This window comes from Trachurus trachurus (assembly GCF_905171665.1).
Source record: "Trachurus trachurus genome assembly, chromosome: 24".
Taxonomy (NCBI): Eukaryota; Metazoa; Chordata; class Actinopteri; order Carangiformes; family Carangidae; genus Trachurus; species Trachurus trachurus.
Genome location: NC_139910.1, coordinates 15,793,390 through 15,818,622, shown reverse-complemented (window position 1 = coordinate 15,818,622; position 25,233 = coordinate 15,793,390). Strand labels below are relative to the sequence as shown.

At 42.0% G+C, this 25,233-nt stretch overlaps 2 protein-coding genes across 3 annotated transcripts; both read right to left on the bottom strand.

Annotated features, from left to right (window-relative positions):
• Window positions 1-6,649: 6,649 nt before the first annotated feature.
• On the bottom strand, window positions 6,650-25,153 carry LOC311007210 (choline/ethanolamine transporter flvcr2b-like). Of its 2 annotated transcripts, XR_014596407.1 has the most exons (11): window positions 24,070-25,153; window positions 20,119-20,260; window positions 16,775-16,915; window positions 15,507-15,574; window positions 14,922-15,025; window positions 13,810-13,920; window positions 12,013-12,118; window positions 11,556-11,667; window positions 10,210-10,265; window positions 8,698-8,851; window positions 6,661-7,090 (listed from the first exon to the last, which is right to left on the bottom strand). XR_014596407.1 is itself a non-coding variant. In XM_084000318.1 (10 exons), the coding sequence occupies exons 1-10, from the start codon at window positions 24,658-24,660 to the stop codon at window positions 8,771-8,773; spliced, it is 1,512 nt and encodes a 503-aa protein (XP_083856444.1). In that variant the 5' UTR covers window positions 24,661-25,153; the 3' UTR covers window positions 6,650-8,770. The 2 variants fall into 2 exon arrangements, 1 of the variants encoding a protein (XP_083856444.1); XM_084000318.1 differs by having other exon boundaries at window positions 6,650-8,851.
• On the bottom strand, window positions 20,352-22,191 carry LOC311007211 (choline/ethanolamine transporter flvcr2b-like). The gene has a single exon (XM_084000319.1). The coding sequence runs from the start codon at window positions 21,592-21,594 to the stop codon at window positions 20,881-20,883; it is 714 nt and encodes a 237-aa protein (XP_083856445.1). The 5' UTR covers window positions 21,595-22,191; the 3' UTR covers window positions 20,352-20,880.
• Window positions 25,154-25,233: the final 80 nt, after the last annotated feature.

The following is a 25,233-nucleotide window of genomic DNA, read 5'->3' as shown; positions in this document are numbered from 1 at the left end:
CCTCGCGTTTGTCCCCGCGTTTCTCTGCCAAGAAATGTTAATACCGAGGTGATGATGTAATAAAGTGTGGAGGTCTGATAGAGTAGTTGTCGACACAGGTGGAGATTATTGGTTGTAAAAATGACCAAAACTGTATGAACTCTACACTTGGCACTGTGATTTCTCGCTGTGAGCTGAGCTTGGAAATGGCTTTCACAGAGGTCAAATAATATTTCCACACTTTTTCCATGTTCATCATTTGACTTCTGATGGTTTAAATCGTCAAAGTGCCAGTCAGATGAAAAACGGAGGGCGATGTCTTTGTGATTATGTCTGCTATTTACACGTGGCTGTTAAAGTTTCCAATGCCAAACAAAACCACAGCTCATAACAACTGCAGCAGATATGGCTTGATGCCATTTTTCCATTTACTGACTGTTGAGTATCTATACATAACCGGTTATATTGGATTTTGTGATGTGAATTGTCAAGATCTCTGTGCAGTGATGAGCACTTTGGCTCCGAGTAAGCACTCCTCTATTGGATTTGTCCAGCAGCAACTGGTCCAGTGTTTCTGAGAACTCACGTCCATACAGGACATTTTCAACGTGACAATCCTGGTTCACTGGATTCATACGGCAATTAACAAAAAAAAAGTCAAAATTAAGATTTGTTTGGCAGAATTACTGTACATGCGAATTTCAATTTTCTTTTACAAAGCTTGGTTCTAAATGTGCATAAAATATCGTGTCATTGTGAGGCAGTGCATCAATGTGAATATTCTCTATGGATGTTAAAGAGGCCAGAACAAGTAAGAGTTTGACAGTTTCTATTAACAGACATCAGTCATTTCTGAAGTCATGCCCAGAATTAAAAATGAGGTTTACTCGCATAACAGAAAACGTGTCTTTTTAATACGATTGCTGGTGGAGGGATTGAGGGTCACATTGATGTAGATTGATTGCTGCTTTCTTTCTTCAGACTGAGGACAAATGCCGCAGTGGGTGATTAAATCCAGGCCCTACGCTTGGATGCTTCTGGGGCAGATTTTCCGAGAGCAAGGGACTTGGCGCCGGGGATCCTGTGTATTTTCCACCCTGATCTCTGCTTGGCAGAGGCCTAAATAATAAAGCTCTTTTTACTGAGCAGCCCGGGGTTCCCTGTGTACAAACACTAGTCCTGCCCACCACCCCCACCACCTCTGCTGTTTTAACACGACCTGCTGCCATGGGGGTTTACCTCCCACCCTACTAAGCTCCCATCCTGCAGTTGTCCGAAAGTCACCCCCCACTCACACACACACACACACACACTGGGGTCAGGCAAATTTGGTTTGGAGGTAGTTTTACTGGGACCAAACTACACAATGCTGGGTTTGATCAGGGAACACAGGAAGGAAGCAAACATCTAAACCAAATCTTGAGGAAAAAAGTCAAGGAACAACTCCAAAGGCGAAGATGTGAGGCCATTTAGGGAGTGTCCACTGTGGTGTGCGCTGTACTCACTCCTATACCTCACTGCTAGTCAATATTCCACATATGTTTTTGTGTTATTTTTAATTGCATCATGCACTGCAGCTGGGTGTGAGTCCAGTACGATCACGGAAACGTAGCAAGCTGTGATGAAACGTCCATTCATGCGGCCATGCATGGATGTGTGTTTATTTAACAACTGTGCAGGTTAATCTGGGTCCTCAAAGCCTGGTGCTGTGTGTTAGTGCCAAGGCTCACAAACCTTCTGTGCTCTGATCAGCCTGCCAGCTTTGAAACCTGAGGAGAGACGCCAGAGAAACCTCCTCCAAAAGCTACGGCCCAGGCCTCAGAAGAAGAATTCAAAGGTAAATCGAAGAAGTTTACTATCGCATGAATACCTCGTTTGTCAGCGCCGCGCAGTGAGGAAAATGTTCCATTTGTCCTGCAGTGCTGTTGGTTATTACAATGTGCCACTGACAGGTTTAGATGTCACCTTTACATCCAAATGCTCACAAATACAAACCACTGAGTGGAGAATCCAGCCTCCGAACGGCTGCGTAGGCGCACAGGACTGAGCTCCAAAAGCCAAAACAGTAGCTCGGTGGTGGAGGGAAAATTAAGTGATTTTTCCATTTTTACCGGCTGAGCCATTTTCCCCCATGAACAATAAAATGAAAACAACACGCAGGCCTCGGGGAACACTGGAAGAAATTAGTCCTCGGCTGCATCGACACAGCCGCAGCACACATTGTGACGCTGGTTTTTGTGTGACATAATTTAAGGCAAATGCTTGTGTGGCGCTCTCAGTTTTTTTGTGCTGCAATTGTGGTCAACCACATGAGAGTCACCATGAGATAAAGTTATTGAATTATTTGGGATAATCACAGAGGAGGGATGTTTAATAAGATTTAGTTTGAACGTTGATGGTCTGACAGAGAAAAAAGAAAACTTTTAATGAGTGACAAGGGCAGGCTGCATGAAATTAAAATCATCTTAATGAGGCTGTGTTGACATGTACCAATTTGTACTGGTTTGTAAAGACGCATAAGAGTTCTGATCATGGAGGATGTTTCATTTTCTGCTCTACCTGCAGATTTCTGTCAGTGTGTGCATGCAGGGCCGTTGCTAGGAATTCTGGGCCCCCTGAAAGAATACTAAAGTGGGCCCCTAACACCCCGGACTTTTCCACTTTTTTTCTTAGTATGTATTATCATTTTTTATTTAGCCTACTTTGTTTTGATGCTAATGCAGCATTACTATGAATATTATTATAGAATTATAGAATAATTGAGTCATACAAAGATTAGACTACTTGGGTTTTTTGTGGGCCCTACTGGGCGCTGGGCCCCTGGAGTTATCATCACCTTTCTCCCCTATACAACAGCCCTGTGTGCGTGCGCATGTGTGTGTGTGTTTGTGTGTGTTCAGAATTGAAAACCAAACATACATTTTCTGTGTTTGTTTTTTCAAGATCTCATTATCTAAGTACTGGGGGAGGCCACACACACACACACACACACACACACACACACACACACACACACACACACACACACACACACACACACACACACACACACACACACACACACACACAGGGAGAAGTCTTTATCTTCTCTGTTAAGTGAAGAAGAAAATGCTGGTACCAAGCGCAGCTCCTCTGGCCTGGAGCCAGTGTTCGAATATATCAAGACTCAGTTTACAGTTTGACTCCACAGCAGCGCCTCCCTTCTTCTGCAAGTCCATCTGCGAGCCAGTTAGATTTATCCAGAATGTGCATGGATGAGGTGCTCATTCGGCAGCCTCTCCAAAATACACCGAGCGGCCATCTGTGTGTGACAAAGTCTTCACCGCACCTACTTGTATTTCACTCTCAGCCCCTAGTTCCACTTTCATCTCCTGTCTTTCAAGGATCTTTCCTTTCAGTTGTTTTGATATCCCCCCCCACCTCCTCCTCTTCGTCAGCTCGACCTTCTCACTTTTTTAGCACTTCTCTCTCTGTTTTTCACATCTCTATAAAATCATGGTGCTTTATCTACTGTATGGCTCCTTTCTCTCTGCGCGCACACAACTCCCTCTGCACTACTGCGCGTTGCATGTGGCCAACACCATCAATCTCTGCTGCTGCTGCTGTTTGAACAGGCAACACAGGCAGGAGGCACTGCGTCATGCTGTGTTCACTCCAGCCTCCTCCTTCCACATCCCCCCCCCCCCCCCCCCCCCCCCCCCCCCCCCCGCCTCATGCCTTATGAGTCTGATGTCTATCTGCACTCCTACACCAACTGGCGGCATTATTGGCAGATTTATGGTTTATTTCTAGTTTCTAACTAGTTGCGAGAAGGCCTACAATCTGGTCCCTAAGCCTCAGCTGATTACAGAATGCTGTTTTCCGCCCACCTCTCTTAGTCAAACTAAATATAGTGTTTATAATTTTAGCTGTGTGTTTTAGGTTTGGGGTTTGTGGGTGCAGGAGGGATCATGGTGTGGATAGTTGATAATATCTATGAAGCGCCAGCAGGCAGATAGGATCGGTCATGCTCAAGGCAATGACGCACTTTACCATCATGCAACAGCATTGCAGAATAATTCATAATAAGTCCTCAGTAGTATTCAGCATGAAGAGTGAGGTACGCCATCACCCACCCTGTGGTTACACCGTTAATACTGGTAATCTGTCACAACACCACTCCCGAGGGCCACACATTAATGTCTCAGGGGTGGGTGACGTGATGATGTATACCACCAGACGCTGAGTTAGAGTCTCTTCAAAGTGATCGTTGAATATTCTGGGAAATGGCACTTTCATGTTTAGATTTAAATGAAAAGATAATACCACTCTGCTGCTTTAAGTGTGTGCACCCACAAGTGATGCTGGTTAGCTTAGCATAAAAACTAGAAAGCGCTACGTCTAAAGTTCAATAATCTGCCTGTTAGCAACTCTACAGCTTCAAAGTTTCATCATTATTTTTGAAATTAGCATGAAGAAGAGAAAGCATGTGGCGTTAAACATCATTTTAACTGGTCACTTTCCAGGGTAATGGTCAGTTGACCTTTAAAAGCTCGGCTAATTGACGTCTGGCTTCATAGTGACTTCATAGACGCTTATTTTCCCTGAAAAATGTATTTATAGCAAAATCTCAAAATAACACTGGTGCCTTTTCTTACTAATAACAACTAACAACTAACTAACAAATCAAATAGTATTGATTTTTTTTTTTTTTTTTTTTTTTTTACATTAGCTTGATTTACCTTGATTATTCAGGTATTCCTCAGGTTTTTAACTAATTTTAACTTTGTAAGTTTTTATATTGCTTCTTAAGTAGATTTCTTCTCAATAGCCTATATCACAATAAAATCAATATGATTACATATCGCACAAAGCTTGTATTCATATTGGCCTCTCACTCCTACCTCCTTCCCATGTCACATATGAGAGCAAGAGACAGTTATGTAGGTCTTTCTAAGGCAATAACTATTTAACAGATGAGGATCTGTTGCCATCTCCATGTGACCTATTCTTAGCTAAATCTACTTAGCAAATATTAAGGGGAAAAAATGTTTAATTCTCCCTCCCACCTCTTTTTTTATACTTGGCCGATCGGCAGAAAAGCAAAGTGACCCAACATGTGACAACAAACAAGTAAAAGTCCCTCGGTAAGAGCAAAGTGACTTAACCTTCATGTACAGTAAGTTCTTCCACGCAGCCCTGAAATGTCACATGCATACAAGAGGCCTTATTCAAACATCCATCTCTACATGTGGGTGGGCAAACTGTCAGGAGTTTCCCCAGCGAGCCTGAGGTCACTCCCTGCTCGTCCTCGTCCTTTTGTGACCTTCCTGTCTCCAGTTCATATATTCCACATTAATAAAGCTCATAAAAAGTGGGAGACTCCACTGCGTGGCATACAGTATAAATAGTGTTGACACAACAAGTGATGGATGATGTCAGGCTTTTACCTCCTTTATAAAAACAACAAAACACATAACACAAACAAACAGAAATCCTCTCTTCTGACTCTTTGCACTTCTTTCCATCCTCAAGTGTTAAATAATAAAAGTATAGCGTTTGATGTGCTGCTGGGTGACTGACTGTGCAGCAGATGTGAAAGTCATTTGTTTGACTCGAGTGATGAATTCTGCATTTATGGACACTGAAACACTACTACTGAGCACTATTTCCACAGGTCTGTGTGACGACGAACCTGTAGCACCAGGAAAAACTCATGATAGAAACTTTAACAGTCCGTTCATGCCAAGGATCAGTCATTAGCTAACTAGAGAACAATGAGATCATCAGAGAATCAGTCAAATGGGAGCTGCTCTTTGAGTACTGGCCTTAAGTCAGGATGATCTCATAACAGAGCTGCTCCGAGGCAACTTTATCTCTTTATGCCAATGAGAACTTGAGTGTAGTCATTTATTCAGACCAGCGCTTCATATCTGCTGCTTTGATCAGCCTTTTTTTCCACAAGCAAAATATAACCAATTAATAAGACAGTGAGAACACAAATTACATCCCCAATGTACACGAACCATTTTTTCTCTGGTGCCCCTTACTTGAATCCTTGTGGGCCTTTCCTGTTCATCACGAGTCACCGCGTAACAATGACGCCCCCATGTGACCAAAAGGGGTACATGCAGTCCTCTATCTATTTATACAGTATATTTGAGTCAAAAATAGCTTTAGAAATACATTGGGATTGTATGTAAGGTGAGTTATGGTGTCACCGTAAAGATATATTTCACCTTATTCAACCTCTGGCACACTGTTGACCTGTCTGTGTGCTGCTGTTGTAAGAATATTGAATTGTATCTGATAAATAAAACATGATTTCAGATTTTGAATGCATATTTAATTTTTTCTTATTTTTCCAGTGCCTTGATTCACTATTGTCATATTGTTTTGATTGAACTAACAACCATAGTTATATCAGCTGCTGGAAAACCTGCATGTAACTCAATGTGCTGTAGTTGCTGGAGTGAGATAACAGCTGTGTGTGCATGTGTGCTTGGATCTGTGCCGCCAGCAGCATCAAAGTCGTGATAACACAATGACAATTGTTAAATGTCACATTCAGTGACTATAATAGGCTACTACAATATGTCCCTGATCTCTTGCACAGGGGTGTGGTGGGCCTGGGCTTACTGGCTTCTGGTTTAAGAAACAAAGCATGACACAAAATGAAGAAGATAAACTTTAAAAAACAGTTTTATTTCTGTTAAACACGTAAACTTCAATGGTGTTAAAATTCATCCCTCACTGTGGACTGCCATGGATTAGAAGGCATGCAGCTGTATGGCTCATTAATGTCATAGATCTTCTACACAAAAGAAATCACATAAAAATGTAGATAATGTCTTCATATGGTCAACTGTTTATGTAATGATTAAATATCAGATTTAATTCAGCATTTTAGCATTAAAAAAATAAATAACACATTATATACCTAACTCTTCTTAGAAGGGAAGTAGGTCTAAAGACTTCCTGATTGTGTTGTTCTATCTCAGTACGTTACACTGCAACAGGAAGGAGATCATTGTCACTTTCTAGGATTCAATGTTAGTGTGTGTGTCTAAAACTGGGCTTCTCTGATGACAGAAGGTGCAGCCAGGCTCCCGTCGTGGCCGTCAGAAGGTCCCTAAACCAAGAGAGGCTGGTTAATTCAACAGTTTCATGGATTCAACACAGAAGTTTGGCTTTTTGTCAATCTAGATCCAGAAATATCGTTTGTGTACAGTAAAAACAGTCGTTGTGAAATGAATTACAGCACTTGTCTATTATCTAATCTCCATTGAAATACTGAGGTTTCAGTGTAATCTTAGACTGTGTTGCTTCCGAACATGGATAAAGATGCTACATGCAGTACAAAATGCTTTTCATTGAAATGATAAAAGACAAGATGAGACTGCTAAACAGTGCTACTGCTTATGTTATCATTAACCTCTCCCGTTTACTCAGTAATACATAAATGTCACAACATGCAATTGACTATCAGTGGTTGACAAGGTAATAAAACTCAAACAGAAAGCTGATTTATGAGCAAAATATGCTTTAACTATGAAAAAGTACTACTCATTCTGCTGAAAAATGGCACTATGGTCCCTAAATTATAAAGGTACATAATTAGACTTCTACTGATACTGTTATTTTTGGTTGAACTGGAGCTACTTTAAACTTTTAATTACTTCCAACACAGTTAAGTTCAGTGGTTTCCAACCTAGGGGTTGTTGAGATGATTAATGAGAGAGGACAAAAGAAAAAGCGCTGCAGCAGAATTTTTTTTTCTTTTCTCCAATCTTTTCTCTTTGTAAATTGATTGATAAGTTTATCTCAAACCTCAAAAAGCTATTTAGAGTATATTCTGGTGGAACTGTAAAATCTTCATCTGGAAAATATCTGGTAACTATATCTGACAGATTGCTCTAGTAACAAAGTACATTTACCTCTGAAATGCTGCAGAGGAGAAGTAACAGAATAAAAAATACTTGAGCAACATACAAGCACCTAAAAATGGTGCTTAAATAAGTAACTGTATTTAGTTACTTTCCATCACTGTTCAAACAATGTTCATTCATCACTAACACTGACAGCTCTATTCAAGTGTCTCGGTGAGTCATGACAGTGTGACAATGGTCCACTGTACCATGAAATTCAAAATAATTTTATGATCTGTATCTGTGCTTCCCTACTCTGACATTTCAAAAAGCCCCTTGTGGATACTAGTCTGTACACAACAACAACAACAACTACAACACATGAAAAGAAAAGAAAAAGACCATGGTTTCATAAATAAAACTAGAGATTCAGAGAAGATGAGGTTTTAACATAAGAATGCTAGATATCAATCAAGACCTTGAATGCAATCTAGCATTCACATTTACAATGGGAGTCAGCTATCTGCTATCTACATAGTAAAACAATTCTGTGGGTTATATTTTTGACCATTATGTCGTTATTGTAACAGCTGCATAAATGTGATGAGATTAATCATTACCCGAGTTGAGATATAATACATAGTTGTAGTTTTTATTTTATTTATTTTTTATAAATAGTTAAATTCACCTGGGAGCAGCTACTGAAGCAGTTGAATAACATCATAAGAAAAGCTTCATATTTACATGATTGTGTGAACATTATTCAGCGTGATCAGAGGGAACTGAGAGACAGAGTGCAGAGAGGAGGTGAAGGTGTGCAGCAGGTGTGGGTGATTATTGACAGTGTGTGTTGATTGCTCTGTGCTCCTACCTTTGTGCGTCTGCGGGTTGAGCTAAAATTTCATTTTTTTTTCATTTTTTGTGGAAGCGGAAAGGTTTATTGATCAGGCTTGGGAAGGAGGAGTCTGCGGCTCGGAGATTAGCGCCGTGGCTCCGTAGTCTTGTCCCAACATCTGCCTCTCCGCCTAAAACAACAGCTACTGATCACTTCTCATTCAGCGCATATGGAGGCGTGAGTCTCCAGGTCTGGGGTGAAGTTCAACACAATCTGATCAAACAGGCAATTTTGTTTTTCCTGATTGAATAAATTTCCCTTTTTATGTTCCTTTTTTTGTTGTTGTTTTTTTTCTCAATTTTACAGGTAATTAACATCACTGAGACCATTCTCAAAACAAACTCAGCTTGGATACCGTGTTCATATTCTGCATTTTGTGAAATTGCTTATTCACTATGTTTCAGACAATGAGAAACTTAATTCCAGTTCAATTATTAATCTGTTCATCAAATATATTTCTAGAGCCAAGCCAAGAAACAGTTTGGCTCATAAACTCCCATCAAAGAGTAAATTGTTGTTTTTATACTGCAGGATTTCTGTGAAGTAGATAAATGAGATACAATCTGTTAACCAGTGTAAAATTTAGAGATGTTGTCAGGTGGATTTTGTTCCCTTCTGGCACCAGTCATGCAAGCTGTTTCCATCGGTTCCAGTCTTTATGCTAAAATGGGATAATCCTCCTAACTCTGTCTTTATGGGCAGATAAGGGAGTATAGATAAGTTGGTATAGACAAGATTTTCTCTTCTCATCTCTCCCCATGAAAGCAAATAAGCATTGACACAAGTGCAGATCATGATCCCTAATATCTGAGTCAGCTCTCATCGCTAACTTAACCACAGAGCTTGGAGACTCACGCGGGCATCACCAACTTACAGCTCTTCTGAGTTAATTTTGTCCACAGTTCTGTCGCCCCCTTCAGGCAGCACTGTCTCACTGCTTTTCATTTACTGTAAAATAATCTGTTTCTATCTCAAACCATCCACCCACAACTGCCATGCTGTGCAATGCTACCAGACAAATTCAATCAAATGTTGGATACCATACTTCCCCCCCAAAAGCACATCTCATATTAAATGAATCTGAAACAGCATGCCAGACACCGTAGCAATATCAGGACATTTTGTACAGTATTTCTATGTTAAATTGATACAGATGTGCAGCCGACAGCAAAAACAGACACAATCAGGGAGCGGAGAAGGAGTTATTTTTGGAGAAGCACAAGATGCACATGTGATCCTGATCCTGTATAACTTCCATGCAAACACACAGCACACACTTTGACTTGTCTTAGTTGGAAAAGCACAGGCAGCACAATGATGGCTCTGGTCTACTTATGTGCTACAAAGTATTCTGTCTATCACAGCACACACCTGTGCTTTTCCTACAGCGACAGGCCAAAACGCAACCACCACCACCACCACCAGCAGCACCACCAGTGTTACTCTATTGCATGTATCAAAGCAAAAAACACAAAGCCTGACACTTACTGCTTCTTTGGCCAACTGATTCGCCTTTTGTCTCCGCAGATCGGACTTGATTAAGCCTGCAGAGAAATAAAGACAACAGAATAGAGAAAAAAATTATATGAGTTAAGGAAGATCTCAGTTTGTTAAAACACACGTGCAGATTAATGGTATAGAAAGAAAAAGGTGGTTCTGACACATTACTGTAAAATCCCGACAGTGCTTCAACTAATGCATAATTTATTAATTATTTCCTTACACAACTAATGCAAAACTGATGGATAACATAAAGTACATCTAGCACCCTCGCTTATTGTGTTTGTGTTTCACAGTTATATAAAAAAAAAACAGCTTGATTGCAAGTTAATAATTAACCTCAAGTTTGCAACAAATTCTAACCTTTGTCACTGGAAATGTTACAGGGGGATGATGACACTGTGAGCTTGTTGTCTTTTAAAACCGGCACCGATGACCAAGGCGAGAAGTGCAACTCATGTCAAAGTGCTGAGCGTGTTAAAAAGGCAATGAGTCAGTTTGGTGACCTTTGGGTGCAGAAAAGTCTCATTAAAGAGTCAGGGAGTGTGCACAAAGTGTGGCACTTCAGTGGCTAATACGAGTTATACATTGCTCATAAACCCCTCAATGGGCCGTGCAAAAACACCTAAGTGTCTCTGTGTTGACTGAGGCGTCAACTGAGGCATGAAATCTCCCCTTTAATCCCTGAAAAGCGATCGAGCTCTCCTGTACAGTACGTTCTGTGTGCCGGTATAGCTGTGTAGCGTTTTCTAACTGTATGATCATTACCCCCAAGGTGATGCAAAAGTTTCCATTACTGAGTGAATGGACAACAAAATGTTTACTGCTCCACCCTCCAGTCTGTTTTTCCACCAAACTTGAGCCGAGAGCTTTGTTTAATGAGAAACAGTCACTTTTCGAGCGACGAGGACGGAGACAGCGCCCGAGGTGACAGACTGCCTTTCCTCACACCACAGTTTAAAAGAAGTGTTTTTACGTTAAGCTATTCGAGGAAATTAAAGAATTTCGAGGAACTAATTTCTAATCCCAGAGGTGCTTTGAAGGTCAAATAGCTTTCCTGTAAGATACGGCTTGTGACAAATTCTGTAAACTCACAATAAAAGCACATCTGTCGCCGTGCTGGAAACACTCTGTATCATGACGTTTAACCCCTCGACTTACGTACAATAACAGGCCTCCATTCTTGGAATTCAACAATTCAACATCCCACAGGAGCATCAGTAAAGTCATAACAGAATCAGACAAAACAAACACAATTCTCATGCTTTGCTCTTAAGTGAGTAGAGATCAGGAGTTTGTTATGACTCTGTGCAGCGTGCAGTTCACAATCTTACCTGTCATTATTGTGCCGATTAAAAGAAAGACGCAGAGGAAGATGTTTCCTGCCAGTGTGCCAAACTGGTCGATGATCTTCCCCTGGCAGATGGTGAATATAATGCCAAACACCTGTGCGTGCACAACATGTGATAGTTAGCACTAGATCTCGTAGCCTGCAGGCATCAGCAACCGGTTTAACAAAAGCATATTGTGAAAATGCCGCCTGCATGCGGATCGCAAATTTAAAGGTCTTGTAAAGCCGTTACATGCTCATGCACGGGGCTGCAGCTGCACCGTTTGTTCTTGTCACATGCTGTGTGTTGCAGCATTTGCATGTTGCAAAGGTGAATGACTCACTTTCTCTGTGCGACCAGTAAAAAGACAACGTTTTTAGTGCTGTGATATTTCACTATTGTTCTGGCTTCTCTTGCACAGTTATGTTGAGAATGACTTGTTGGAGTCTTTGAGTCGTACTTGTGCTGAACAGTTGAGGAGTCCGGAGGAGGTTCCCTCTGACTCTGGGTACGTCAGCTCCACTGCAAACTCAAAGCCCAGGGGCAGGTAGCCTGTCATGAAGAACCTAATCACACACACACAAGTTCATTTGATTAAAACAGGTTTTCTCTTACTCTCAACTCCAGTTCTTAAAATGTGTTTCAACCCACAGAGAGAAACAGCTTTTTTTCTGTCTTCACAAAACATATGGTTCTTGTTTGATGTAACTTTAATGTTACAGCCTTTAGTTTGCATGTGTAGGATGTTAGGACACACACGTGTGGGGGTTGTTTTTGCCTCTCCCTCTTCTTATATAATACCTCACAAGAGAATGATAAATGTGTACAAACTAAATTCAAGTGCCTTCCTGGGAATTTAGGACCACCAGTCTTCGTCTGTAGCTGAACAACACTGGTCATGTTGCACAGAAACAACAAGATTTGAAAGCAGCCCCCTGACCTCAATTCATTGTCTCACTCCTTTGTCTTTCCACCGAAGTGACAATAAGTGAAACTCAATGACAGATTTCTGATATGACAGACGCAAAACACATCATCCTGAATCAGTGCATACTGTATTTCCTGACACCTTGGTTTGACATTTAAGTGACTTCTTCTGCCTATAAATGCCCTTCAATAACAAGAACATACGTTTTTTAATCTGTGAGACTTCATGTCCATTGTCCAGCAAGAATTTTATTAAGGAAACAGTGAGACGTAGAGAACAAACAATGGTTGCACAAATGCACACACTGGATGAAAACAAGCTAAAGCAGTGTTGTCAAATGAATACCAGGAGCTCCAGCAGGACTGTGAAGCTCCATTAGCCTGACTCACATGAATCGTGAAGACTGTCTGGCATGCATGTGAGCATGTACAGTTTATTATGTAGGTGTGCCATCACAGAAAGGGATGAGCCCAATCTGGAAGGCCAATCTGTGCTACTGAAGAGGTGTGATGATTTCACAACCGCCACATTAAGGTTCATACTGGATTAGAAAGTAGTGCGGGCTACCAAATCTGGCTTTAATTTCAAAAGAAAAGAGACATGGGTTAGTAGCCTAGTTGATTATTTCCCTCCATGAAGATTTAAACTGTCATTTTCCCCATTCATAATGCCTATAAAACCTTCACCTGAGAGCCACCTTGATATCTCATGACTGGTTGCTGTGTTTCTATTGTCCCTTTTCTGTTTGTTTATACATTCTCTATCCCAGACTCCTTGGAAAGCAATACTGACATATAAATCACAGTAATATCACATTATCCTGATTTACTTAAATGAGCTGTTTAAAATGATCACACACCAACATGGTCTGTATCTCTGTATCTATATTTTCCTCTTCCCGTGAGCAGGGGGGTTGTATTACATACACTTTATCCTGAGCTTGAATTCTAGGTCAGTGGGCATAAGGCCAAAGGCTTTAACTGAGGTGCTTCTGAGTATATATGTTACTTTCTATCAGGCCAAAGTTGACCACTAGACAAACAGGCTGTAAATTATTGATGCAAATGTCAACACAAATATTGCACTGGGAGAAATTACTTAACAAACTATGCATGGTATGAATAAAATGGGCACAAACGTTTTCTGCATGTTTCCACCTTTAAATTCAGGTTATTTCTTTTTAAATCACTCACAGTGGAGGAGACAGTTGGTTAAAATATGATCACGCTGAGCCCAATCCATGTAGGATTTAATCTGTTTTTTAAAATTAAATAAATATATTTAAAATAAATAACTATAACTATTTTTATGTAATGAATGAAAGAATACCCAAGAGATCCAGCGGTGATGAAGACGACCCAGAGGTGTCCCAGACTGAGCGTAGCAGCATAGACGATCATCCCCACTAGAGACATGAAGTAGACTGCGAGGGTCGTCTGCCTGGAAAACATATGAGAAATATACAACTACCTGTTATAGTTAATAAAATATAATGTATAAATAAAAAAATACAGTATATATCAATAAGATTATCTGGATAGATTGCATTGATAATCCTGTCTGATAACTTCAAATTTGAAGATCATTAGGTCCCTGTTTAGTTTGTTTTCATGTGTGCACGCAGGGACAGTAAATGGGTCTGATAGTATTCCACCAATCAACAGGTGGCAGTAATGTGCCAAGCAAGTGAATATGGACATGAACGATGCAGGTTTTCAGGTTTTATGTGCAAGAGGATGCATTAAACATGTCAGTCAGACCTTAACACAATTCATTTTTATAAGTTACCACTGAATGTTTAGCTATTTTGTTCTCAAGTTAACTCCACTTTAAAAGTACAGTCTGACATATTTGTCAATGGAAACACAAATGGTGATTAACAAAACTGTGAAATAGGTGAGAATGACACACACACACACACACACACACACACACACACACACACACACACACACACACACACACACACACACACACACACACACACACACACACACACACACACACACACACACACACACACACACACAACCACATTCCACCATTTGCAGGACAGAAGTGTTGCAAATAAGACGACGGGGTGGGGGGGTTGGTTGGTTGACTGAAACCCATCACCCCCGCAACCCCCCCACAGGGTGGACACTGCTGTCACTACATAGCCAGAGGGCACATGAGGCAAAGAGGTCGCTGTTGGAGCGGGACGCTGCACCTGGATAAGCAGACCCAGAGCCCCAACAGCCAACACATAAATAATGAGGACAATCTGTCGTGAGATGAGAAGGGGAACAACAATAAACAAGACAGAGCTCATGTAGCTGCCTAAAGAAGGGGAAACATGAAAGTGAAGGGAATTGGTGTCAATCAATAAGTCACATAATTATTTTTTCGTTCCACACTTTCTCCCTCTCTGTGCTCCTGCTCCTCTTTCCCGTCCATCTTACTTGTAGGTTTTAGTTTTGTCCAACCAGATGCCACAGATCAGGGAGCCGACCATCCCAGCGATGACGATGGTGAGGCCGATCCTCCCAGCATTCACCTCTTCTCCCTGTGGGGTCAGCCAAGACATGACATAGGTCAGTGACCTTACATACCGAGGAAAGGCAGGACACTTCCAGATAAAGCAAGATGCTTTCACATAGTAGGAGGTGAAGTGTGAATCTGAATGAGTTTCTATATTGATATAAAGTTGCATTAGTCATTTCTCCACACACCCTGCTCATGATCCAGTTTTGATTCCTACATCTTTTCTTATCTCTGGCTGTTACAACAACTGCTGAAACTTGTGAGTAAAAATGGTTTTCTACTGAAAAATGAATGAATGCTATGTCCAGAGAGTGTTGTTATTTGTGGGTGTTAAAGGTTATAGTTGAAGCTGGAAACATGAGGATATAAATATAAACCCAAACCCAAACCCACAAGTTTCAAGGCATGAAATGACAAATTATAGGATGTGCATCAAGAGTTTTTGGGCAGTAGAGGTGAATACAAAGGAGACAGTGAAGTAAACCACTGCTGTGTTTACTTACAGGGTAATGGTCGATGATCATGCGGTTCAGCAGGGTGCCAACAGCGTAGAAACAACCTACGTTCAGACCTGTTGGGATGGGAATGATTGTCAAACAAAGTCCACAAACCGCAAACCACCGAACAGAAATGATTTTCAGGAAACTTTCACAATGTCGAGGAAGCACTGAGCTAACTTTTTCTTGAATGAATTGTGAAATGCTGCAGCACCAGCACGTGGAAGGATTTGGTTCCCACTTGTGTCTAATGGACCAAATCAAATTGGTTTCCAAAACACTGAGCTGTCTAAACGGAGACTTCCCATAGAAGGATAAGCAGCCCCGGGTGGCGGAAAGTTTCATATAAAGTCGTTAAACTACACTAATCTACGCTTCTTCTTTACTCTTTATTTCATGCTATGGTTGCATAAATCACTGTGTATGAATGAGTGTATGCAACAGGACAGTGAGGAAGTGCAGCTACAGCTCAGTTAAAGTGAAGGGGAACAGGTGGAGGTGCTGCACAATCACACAATGCTAAAAAGACTTTGCATAACTATCTGGCAACTAGAAAGACTATATAGTGCCAGAAGACGGAAGGACAGAGACACACTAATAATGGTCACATGAACTGTGTCACATGAAAGGTCGATGGAGGTTAAAGTGTTTCCTTAAACTGCTCACAGCTGTTGAAAAAAGTCACTATGACTGGATCAACTGTTAAAAAAATAAAAAACAAACTACTTTCAATTCATAAACTGTTTTATCTGCGGTCACATCGTTCCAACACAAACGTTAAACATTGTCAGACTATAAACAAACTTTGGACCCCGACACATGGACACGCTCACTATCATCTCTTTGGGCATCTGAATAATTAATGACTTGAGTGCAGTGCTCTTTTATTACATTTAAGATGAGCCTTGTTACACTTTTAAAAGGGCAATATGGGACTATATGTATAATATCCTGCTATAGTTTCTTTCCCAGAGCCATCGCTGCTCTGAACACTCACTTTATGATGCCACCAACACGACTATTTATTGCTTACTAGTCACTTTTTTTAAATGTGTGTATGGCATGTATGTTCTCGCTTTTAACATGTTGTCTTTTGTGTTATTGTTTCTTTTTTTTTAAGCACCAAGGGAGTCGCACCCCTAATTTTGTTGTATGTCCATTCAGTGACAATAAAAGGATTTCTGATTATTCAGTTGAACTAACAAACCCATTTTCATCCAGTCAATGTGACCACTATCAAACAACTGTTACTGTGGAGGCAGGTTATGACTGACCATACGTGATGATGAGGAGGATGAAGGGCCTGTTGCGGAGCAGCCTGCGGATGGAGGCGGTGTAGGAGTACTGCTCCGGTGGGATGCTGCGAGCCGTGGCCTGGGCCTGAGTCGGAGGTAGTTTGGGACGCTCCTGGAAAACTGGCACACGGAGAGACCAACAACAACAACAACAACATTAAACACAACCCCAGAGCAGATTCAATCATGCACTCAGAGACAAGTTCACTCAAGACGGTCGCTGTCATCTCTCGGGGGGGTGGGGGGTGTTTGACTGTGATGTGACCTGCTTCACTGGTTCTTTCTCCTGGGTGGGTGGGAGCATGAGGCCTCAGGCCGAGTGGAGAAACACAGATGTCTGTCTTTGTGATCAGTGGAGCTGAGCCAGACACACTCACATCCCACCCCCTCCTCCTCTCTATTCTGACCTGGGGGTGTGTGTACAGTAACTACGTCTCACTAGTTCTACTAAACTGACTTTCTCTCCGATAGAGCTGCTTTACTATTGAGGGTTACATAGGCTACTTTAAACTATAGTGTGATCCCAGCTGCATTTTTACTGTATGTGTGATCATTGTGAGTCAAATGCAATGAGTTGTGTTGAGTGGTCATCATGAATACTTGGGAATTTGTAGTAAGGTTTACACTTATTTTCCCAATGACACCTGCTATTTACCCCCGTCTTAGTGCTTAGTGCTGTAGCAAACTTCTTCCCCGCTCTTTTTGCCCACACTTCATGCGATTTTATGAAAATCTCTGGGACTTTGTTTGACTTGCTGACTCACAGGCCTGTTGCAGGGCCGCAGATGGCCCAGCCAGCAGGACAACCCTCACACATGGCATCTTGCATGTATGTGTGAGGGTGTGCTGTGCCGTGTGTGTGTGTGAGTATACGTGTTATATCATGAAACTACTGCGGGCCAACTGGTGTGATTTATCTCGCTGGAGTAACTGAGAGCAGCACAAGTCATATCCTTTGCTCTGTCCCATCCGTCACGTGACCCGAAGCGCAGGAAAGAGTGTAATTGCAGGGAAAAACGTGATGAAGCTTCAGATAGCAAGAGCTTTGTCTACTGAGCTACTGGAAATGTATAGTTCTCTAGAATACCTATCTGTCGACGTGAAACAAACAGGATGATCACTACGTTAGGAAATTATAGGCTATTTGGTTTGATTTCTCGTTTATTTTTCTTGTGAAATACTGTAGGCCCCACTATATTTTTTACTTCTGGTCCCTAAAATGATCGAAATGACAATGAGTGAGTGAGGGAAAGCCCCCATTCGAAAAGAGGCGCACAAATTAGACATGAACACTTGGTGCTGAGGGAGAAGTTTTGCTTTCTTGCTGAGTCTTAGATGAGATTAGCCAACTGATGCCATGCTCATACTTGCATGGGCTGAGAGATGGTTATCTTATCTTATCTTAACATAGCTTAGCCTTTTCATTGGAACCGCTATCCTGGCTCTATAAAGCTGCTAATATGCTGAACTGCTAGAAGCACTGCTAGGCAAGGTTTGGAGGATTTGAATAAGCTAAAATAAGCTAAGCTACAGGTAAGATAAAATAAGCTAAACTAACCAAACCATCCATCTATAGCTTCATAATTAGCTCACAGGCATGATACATACAATCTAATTATGTGCCTTTCCCAAAATGCTGAACTATTCATTATGTGAACAACAGGACCATAAAAGGTTTGATACCATGGGAAATAAATTATTGATTGGGATCATAAAATGGTACAATGTCCAGCTGGTCTAATGAAGAGAGAATGAGCTGAAGTCTGCATTTCAAGGTGCACTTTAAACCGCACGAGACTATACCACAGTGACATCTTAGTCTGTGTGAACGCTGTGCATGGTACTAGCTACTATGGAATGCCTTCACAAACATCCTTTTGTGTTTCTGACCACTTACAACAAGCACCAGCCCTCCCCCGCACCCCCCTCCCTCCCTCCCTCTAACATGACGGGACAACAGTTTATTTCATGCAACTTCTCCGACCGCGACGCATCACTACTGACGGCGCGGTTCACTATCTACTGTGTTCTGACTAACCACTTCTGTTATCAGTCCACCTCCTCCCTAAATGACGCAGCACACCAATCTCATTCTCTCTGTGACACAAATAGAGAGAAAAATGAATGTAACTGCGAAGGGAAAGGTTTTGGATGTGTAGTCGAAAATATGAACTCTGAGATAATAAAGCAGACGACAACTAAGCAAATTTCCCGAGAGCTCACATCCCCTTTGTCACTTCCTACCTACCAGACTCTGCTTATGTCACCAAAGGTCCTCTTTTTTATAGATATATAGATAATATCCATAGCTAACATTGAATTCACAAAACAATACTGATGATTTTAGTATGCTAGAGCGCTCATGTTGTGCATTTGTGCCCATTCCCGTGACATTTCTCCTGACCCTACTTGTGCCACAACAGTGTCTTTTTTGTCTCCCCCTCAGGAAGGGTTTTGTGTTGGTGCGAACATGCAGGTCAGCACTTGTCTTTTTGAATGGTGATTCTTGTCAGAGTGTAAGGGCTGTTGTGAAATAAAACCATCATCAGATAGATCCACTGAATAGGGAAATCCCATCGGCCTGTCTGAAAAAAAAAGTCTTCAAAAAGCCTGAGCATAAAATACAGGGAAGTGTAAAAGCTCAGTAAGTGAGGTGATGACATCTTTTATTTTATTCATTGTACTCCCTTGACTCCTCCATTGACCAACACGTCTTTATCCATTCACAAAAAAAAACATTGACTAAGCAGTGCGGTGAAGTCAGTTTTCGGTTTAATTTGCATTTTATGTAAATTCAAAAACTGCAGAAACTGCAAAAATCATATTTGTGGTGTCTAGTCACGCATAAAGTTTTGGTTTTATTTGCTGAGGTTCCTCTTTGATACTTGTCACTACTGCAGAAAGACGAAGGAGGAGATTCTTTTGCACAGTCATAAGTTACATTTGAAATAAGATAAACATGAAATGTTGGAATTACTGTCTGGTGCTCTAAAGCTGAAATGTTAATAAAAAGTTAATATTTGCTAGTTTTCCTTGTCTGAATAATTGTAAACTCAACATCTTCATATTTTTGACAAAAAGAGCAACATGAATATGTTAACCTGGGTTTAAGGGAATAATAGTAGGTTATTTTAGACAAACAATCAATCAGTTAATAAAGAAAATAACTGTCAAACTCATAAATCCAATTATATAGACTATAGAATAATAACATATTTAACCTCAGCGGCTGCCTACTTTGCCCAGTGTGTCATCCCACTTGGAGAAAATAGTAGCTCTGTTACTGAGGCGCAACAACTCTTTATGTGCTACATTCATCTTACCAAAGACGACGAGGATGAAGAGTAAGGTGGCCACGCCTGCTGTGATGTAGAACATGACCCGGATGTGGTGAGCCAGCTCGTCCATGTCGTCCACGTTAGGCACCAGGATGGGAGGTACAAGGAAGCCGATGGCGATGCCCAACTGTGAGACAACGAACACAGACAATACGAGTTAAGGAAAGAACTCGAACCAGTTGAATAAAAGAGCAGAGCAGTTGTATTTAAAAAAAATCTACCCTCAATCTTGCTGCTGATGTCAGATCTCACACATATACACTGAGGGGAATCTAGATTAGACATAGTTAGGTACTGGTTTAAATGTCAATATGAAATGTACCATTAAAACCTAGATCACCCCTAAAGGCACACATACTCAGTTACTTTATATGTTGATAAATAACTATTGTTCTCAGTTTCAATCTACTACAATATCGCTTACCTGAAACTTGCACATGCAGCTAAATGAGACCAACCCAGATATGATAAGATTATTATTGTATTACAATCTATTTACATTGTTATATGAACATATTCTAATAGTATCTATGTCATCTGACTATTTAATGAAGAATATCAAGATTGGGACAGATTTATTTCCTTTTAAGCCTCTAAATCGACCGTGTCTGCTGATAAGGTTTCAGCAAACAGTTAACATGATTCTCTCAGGCCTCTCACACTGAGACACTAAAAGTCCTATGTGACTCTGGCATCCAGTGCAGCCGTGCACAATCTACACACAGCTGTCAGGCGGCTCATGCCTCTCTACATGTCACTGCCGCAGAAGCAGAGGTTAAAATTGTGACTGTTCAGATATAGAAGACAAACCTGGTTTCCCAGAACTCCTATGGAACAGGCCGTGGAAACCTCTGACTCCCCGAACCACACTGAGGCAAGGTAAGAAGGAATACCGAGGACAAACACTGTGGCTATTGAGCACACAAACTGGCCGAGAAAGGTGACTGTGAACAGCTCGGGACTTGCACTTCCAATTTTTATCCAAGCACCGATGCAGTTAAAGGCTGAACCGACCAGGACGACGTCCCGGATGCCCCTGTTGTCCAGGAGCCACAGGACGGGCAGAATGAGTGGGATGTAAGTGAGCAGATATATCATTGCCAACCAGTCAATGGCCAGAGAGTCAATGTTGTAAAAGCGCATGAATATGTTGCTAATGATGCCGTACTGGAGCCACATGAAGGCATTGCTGGCTGAGACGCCGCTGAAGAGAAACAGCATGACCCAGCGACGACGGTAGAGTTTGGTCTCGGACTTGGGGACCAGTTCTGCATGGTCACCTTGCACAGGCTCCACGTCCAACCGGGAGCCAACGGAGATGGCTCTGCCCATGGGTCCTGGACTCCACTGCGGCGAAGCGAAGCCTGGAGTGAGGTTCTTTGCAGCCTTGGACCGCGGCCATTCTTCACCACTGAGCTCAGAATTTGCATGGTTGCCTTTCAAAGTATTGTTTCGTGGCATTTCCACTGTCCTGAAAAAGCAGGGGGGGGAGGAGGCCCGGAGCGTGAGAAGGTGAGAGGTCTTAAGATTTTCCGAGCCTGTGTCCTAACGGCTCGCTGTCCCTGTGTGCAAACTGCCTGTTGCAGAAAGATGCCAGAGAGTGAGCAACAGCTGGAGTTACTAACGCTTTTACCACTGTCCTCAGTCCATTCACAACTGGGCGCATGTGACGGCATTGAGCCTCCATACCACAAGTCCACGTATTTATTACCTCCACTCCTGTCATGTGATGTTAATATAGGAAATCTTCCAATTCTGTCTAAACCACTCCCACCGGCTCAGACCCTGCATTACCTCTTTAGTTAACGGTCCAAATAAGCTGTGACCCCGGAAAACTAAAACACACATATTACTCTGTTGAACTTTAATGAAGCTCCTGTGAAAGCTAAACCATTTGAACATGTGGACTATTCTGTTGCTGCAAGATGTTAATGTTTCCAGGTCTTTGGTATTGTTTACCTGCAGATCCTTGTTTTGTACCAATCAGTGAATAATATTCTTACTGTCATTTTCACATTTATACAACCATGCCTGAAGTTATCTGCTATCTCAGCATTTAAGGACACTACTGCGTGACTGAGAGGATATGAACGTGGCAATAAAGACTTCCTTCTTGTAGGAGGGTGTGATATCATGAAACATGCTGATATAAAAGCTGTTTGTAATAAGATAAAACACATCACAACTAAACTGAGGCCTAATGACAGAAAGGTGCTTCTAACATTGAGAGAATAAACTCTAAATATCTGAATATATCAACATGTTATTCGCCCATAGGAGTAATGGAAAGGAATGTTTTGATAGTGTAAATCTAGGTGCCTCAACTTGTGCACCTGAAGAATTGTAGGAAGTGTCTCTATGGGACAGACATTTACTTTGACTTGATATTAAAGCAGAAGTGAGTGATCCGGTCGTTTTCGCTAATGCTGCGTTCCAGGCAGGCTTTTGAAATCATAAATTACAGCTTCAAGTCACAACTTACGACTTTGTAGCGTTCCAGGCAACCCACTCGTGTTTTTCCGACCTGTTTTACCGGTGAAAGTCACTATAACGGCCACTCGTAACGTCCGACCCATGAAATCGTACCAGTACGTCTTTTTGTACAGTCTATGTACCAGATCGAACTGGTACGACTTCACAGGTCGGAAAAAAACTAGTTTCCTTGAACGCACCATAACAGTCGTCGTCCCTACGTCACCACATTCACGGCGTTCCTTGGCTGCACACACAGCCCTGCATGCCGTTCTCTCTCCTCATTGGATAAAAACTGTAGGATACGATAAATGTTTTCTCCTCGACTCAGAGCAGAGCAGAGGGACTGAGAGACCCGTGATTCAGACCAAACACTCTATGTAAGTGATTGCTGTCGGAAGATATAACTATTTAAGACTTATATTAACACAAATATATCACTCACTTCTGCTTTAATATATTGTTGTTGTTTGTTCAAAAAATGGCATTACGCTGATCTTTGTGATCCTGTCTGCCTATTTGGCGGTTAACAAAAAGGCAAAGTTGGTTCTTTCTTTAGTGTGAATACATTTTCCTGAAAGTAAAAATGTGCATCACGATGTAGATGGTTTATATGAAGTGACAGGCTTATGTCTGAACTGGCTTCAACAATAAAAACCATGTCTTAGAAAGTATTCCACTCAAAAGGCTGTACTTGTAGATGCTTATATGTTACGTAATTATTTCCAGCTCTTTCCCTGGGGCCAGGACCAGAATCTGCGCACCAGCCGCAGCCGTGTCCTGATATGCTCAGAGCTGCATACTTTTTCACTGTCACTTATATAATTGCATTGACATGATGAATTTGAGATTTCCCGGCCACTCCTGAGCATGTTTAATCTTGTTCCAACTTTTATCAGTAATTTGTTTATTGTTCATTTGCTGATTTGCACAAATTTGGGCCCTATTATAGTTTTTCCTCTGAAACGTCTTAACAAATATTTTTTTTATTTTGTGAAAAACTCTTTCTGTTGTTTCTCATTCTATGTTTGTATATATTTTGTATAGTTATGGATCAGGACGTCCTTGAAGAAGACAGCTTGTTCTCATTGGCCTTCTCTGTATAAATAAAGGTTTGAATGATACATTATAACCATAGCTGATGTTTGGTATAAGCACAGGCCACTTGAGGACATGTTCATACTACTACACCCATATGTTTCCCTGTATGCTGTAGCTGCATGTGTGTTGCTCCCATTCATTCTCTCACATTCTCAGCTGACAATGTTGTGCACAGGCGATGCACTGTGGTGGCCTTGGCGTGCGTAATTACGCAAACAAGATGTGCCACAGAGATGTGGGGAAGTCCAACTGACTGGTGGTAAGTGGAGCACCTCTGTAAAGTTCAAATCAGTAATCAAGTAGGTGAAGGACTAACTTGTCCCTCTTACTGATCAGAGGACTCTTTATTGCCTCACAGCCTACCTGATTCCCAAAGACACCGATGGCGCAGGCCGTGGACACCTCCTCTGAACCGAACCACACCGACGCGATCCTCGACGGCATGCCGAGGATGAACACCTGGGCACACGAGCAGCAGAACTGCCCCAGGAAGGTGACGGCGAACAGGTTGGGTCTGACGCTGGCCACCTTGACCCAAGTCCCGGCACAGTTGAGCGCGGTGGCCACGAGCGCGATGACCCTGAGCCCCTTCTTATCCAGCAGCCAGGTCACAGGGAAGATGAAGGGAATGTACGTGAGCATGTAGATCATGGACATCCAGTCTATGGTGAAGGTGTCCACGTTGTAGAACTTCATGAAAATGTTGTTGATGATGCCGTACTGTATCCATTGGAAGGAGTTGCATAGTGAATAGGAGCTGAAGAGGAGGACGATCATCCAGCGGCGCTTGTACAGGCGGGTGGGTTTCGGCGCTTCGTGGCCGCACTGCTCGCCCTGGTAGCCGGCGCGCTGCACCGAGTCCCCCGCCTCCAGCTTCACATTGTTCTCCAAGTCCGCTGTAGTCTGATCCCCTTCTTGAGGTTTAGCGTCTCCTAACGATTGTTTCTCGCTCATATTAAACCCGGCTGCTCTTTTTTTAAAGTCATGGAGTATAAAGTTGATACTACCTTCCTGCTCTGGTCAAAGCACCGCAAACTGAGCTGAGTGGCAGAGTTTTCGCCCCTGTTTCATGGGTGAACAGTCAACGCTTCACAGGCCTAACAACTTCATGTTTGCAGCTTAAAGGAGAAGTTCAGCTAAGCTCGGTATCTTGTCAGATCTCCAGTCCATTGATCTGAACAGCTAATAAACTGGCAGTGACGGCTCTACGGTTTCCAGTTTGAGCGGCACTCTCGGTTCCACAAATTCATTTCCTCCCGGGGGTTGAAGTTTTTCTAAGAAGTCGAACTCACGCCCAAAGCCGGTGCTGTTAGATTAATTTACAGTTAAGAATAACCTGGTGGAGTTAGTATTGTCCTCTCAGGTCGAGATCACCGAGTGTTAACACGTGTTAGACCGCCTGCTGTGACCCTCCACCCGGACCTGAAAGACCGCTTTGGGATCTTGAAACAAGTCGGTCAACGCAGGCTGAAGGGCGGAGTTTCCTTAACAGTTGTTTGTGGCGTGAGACATCTGAGGTGAATACAC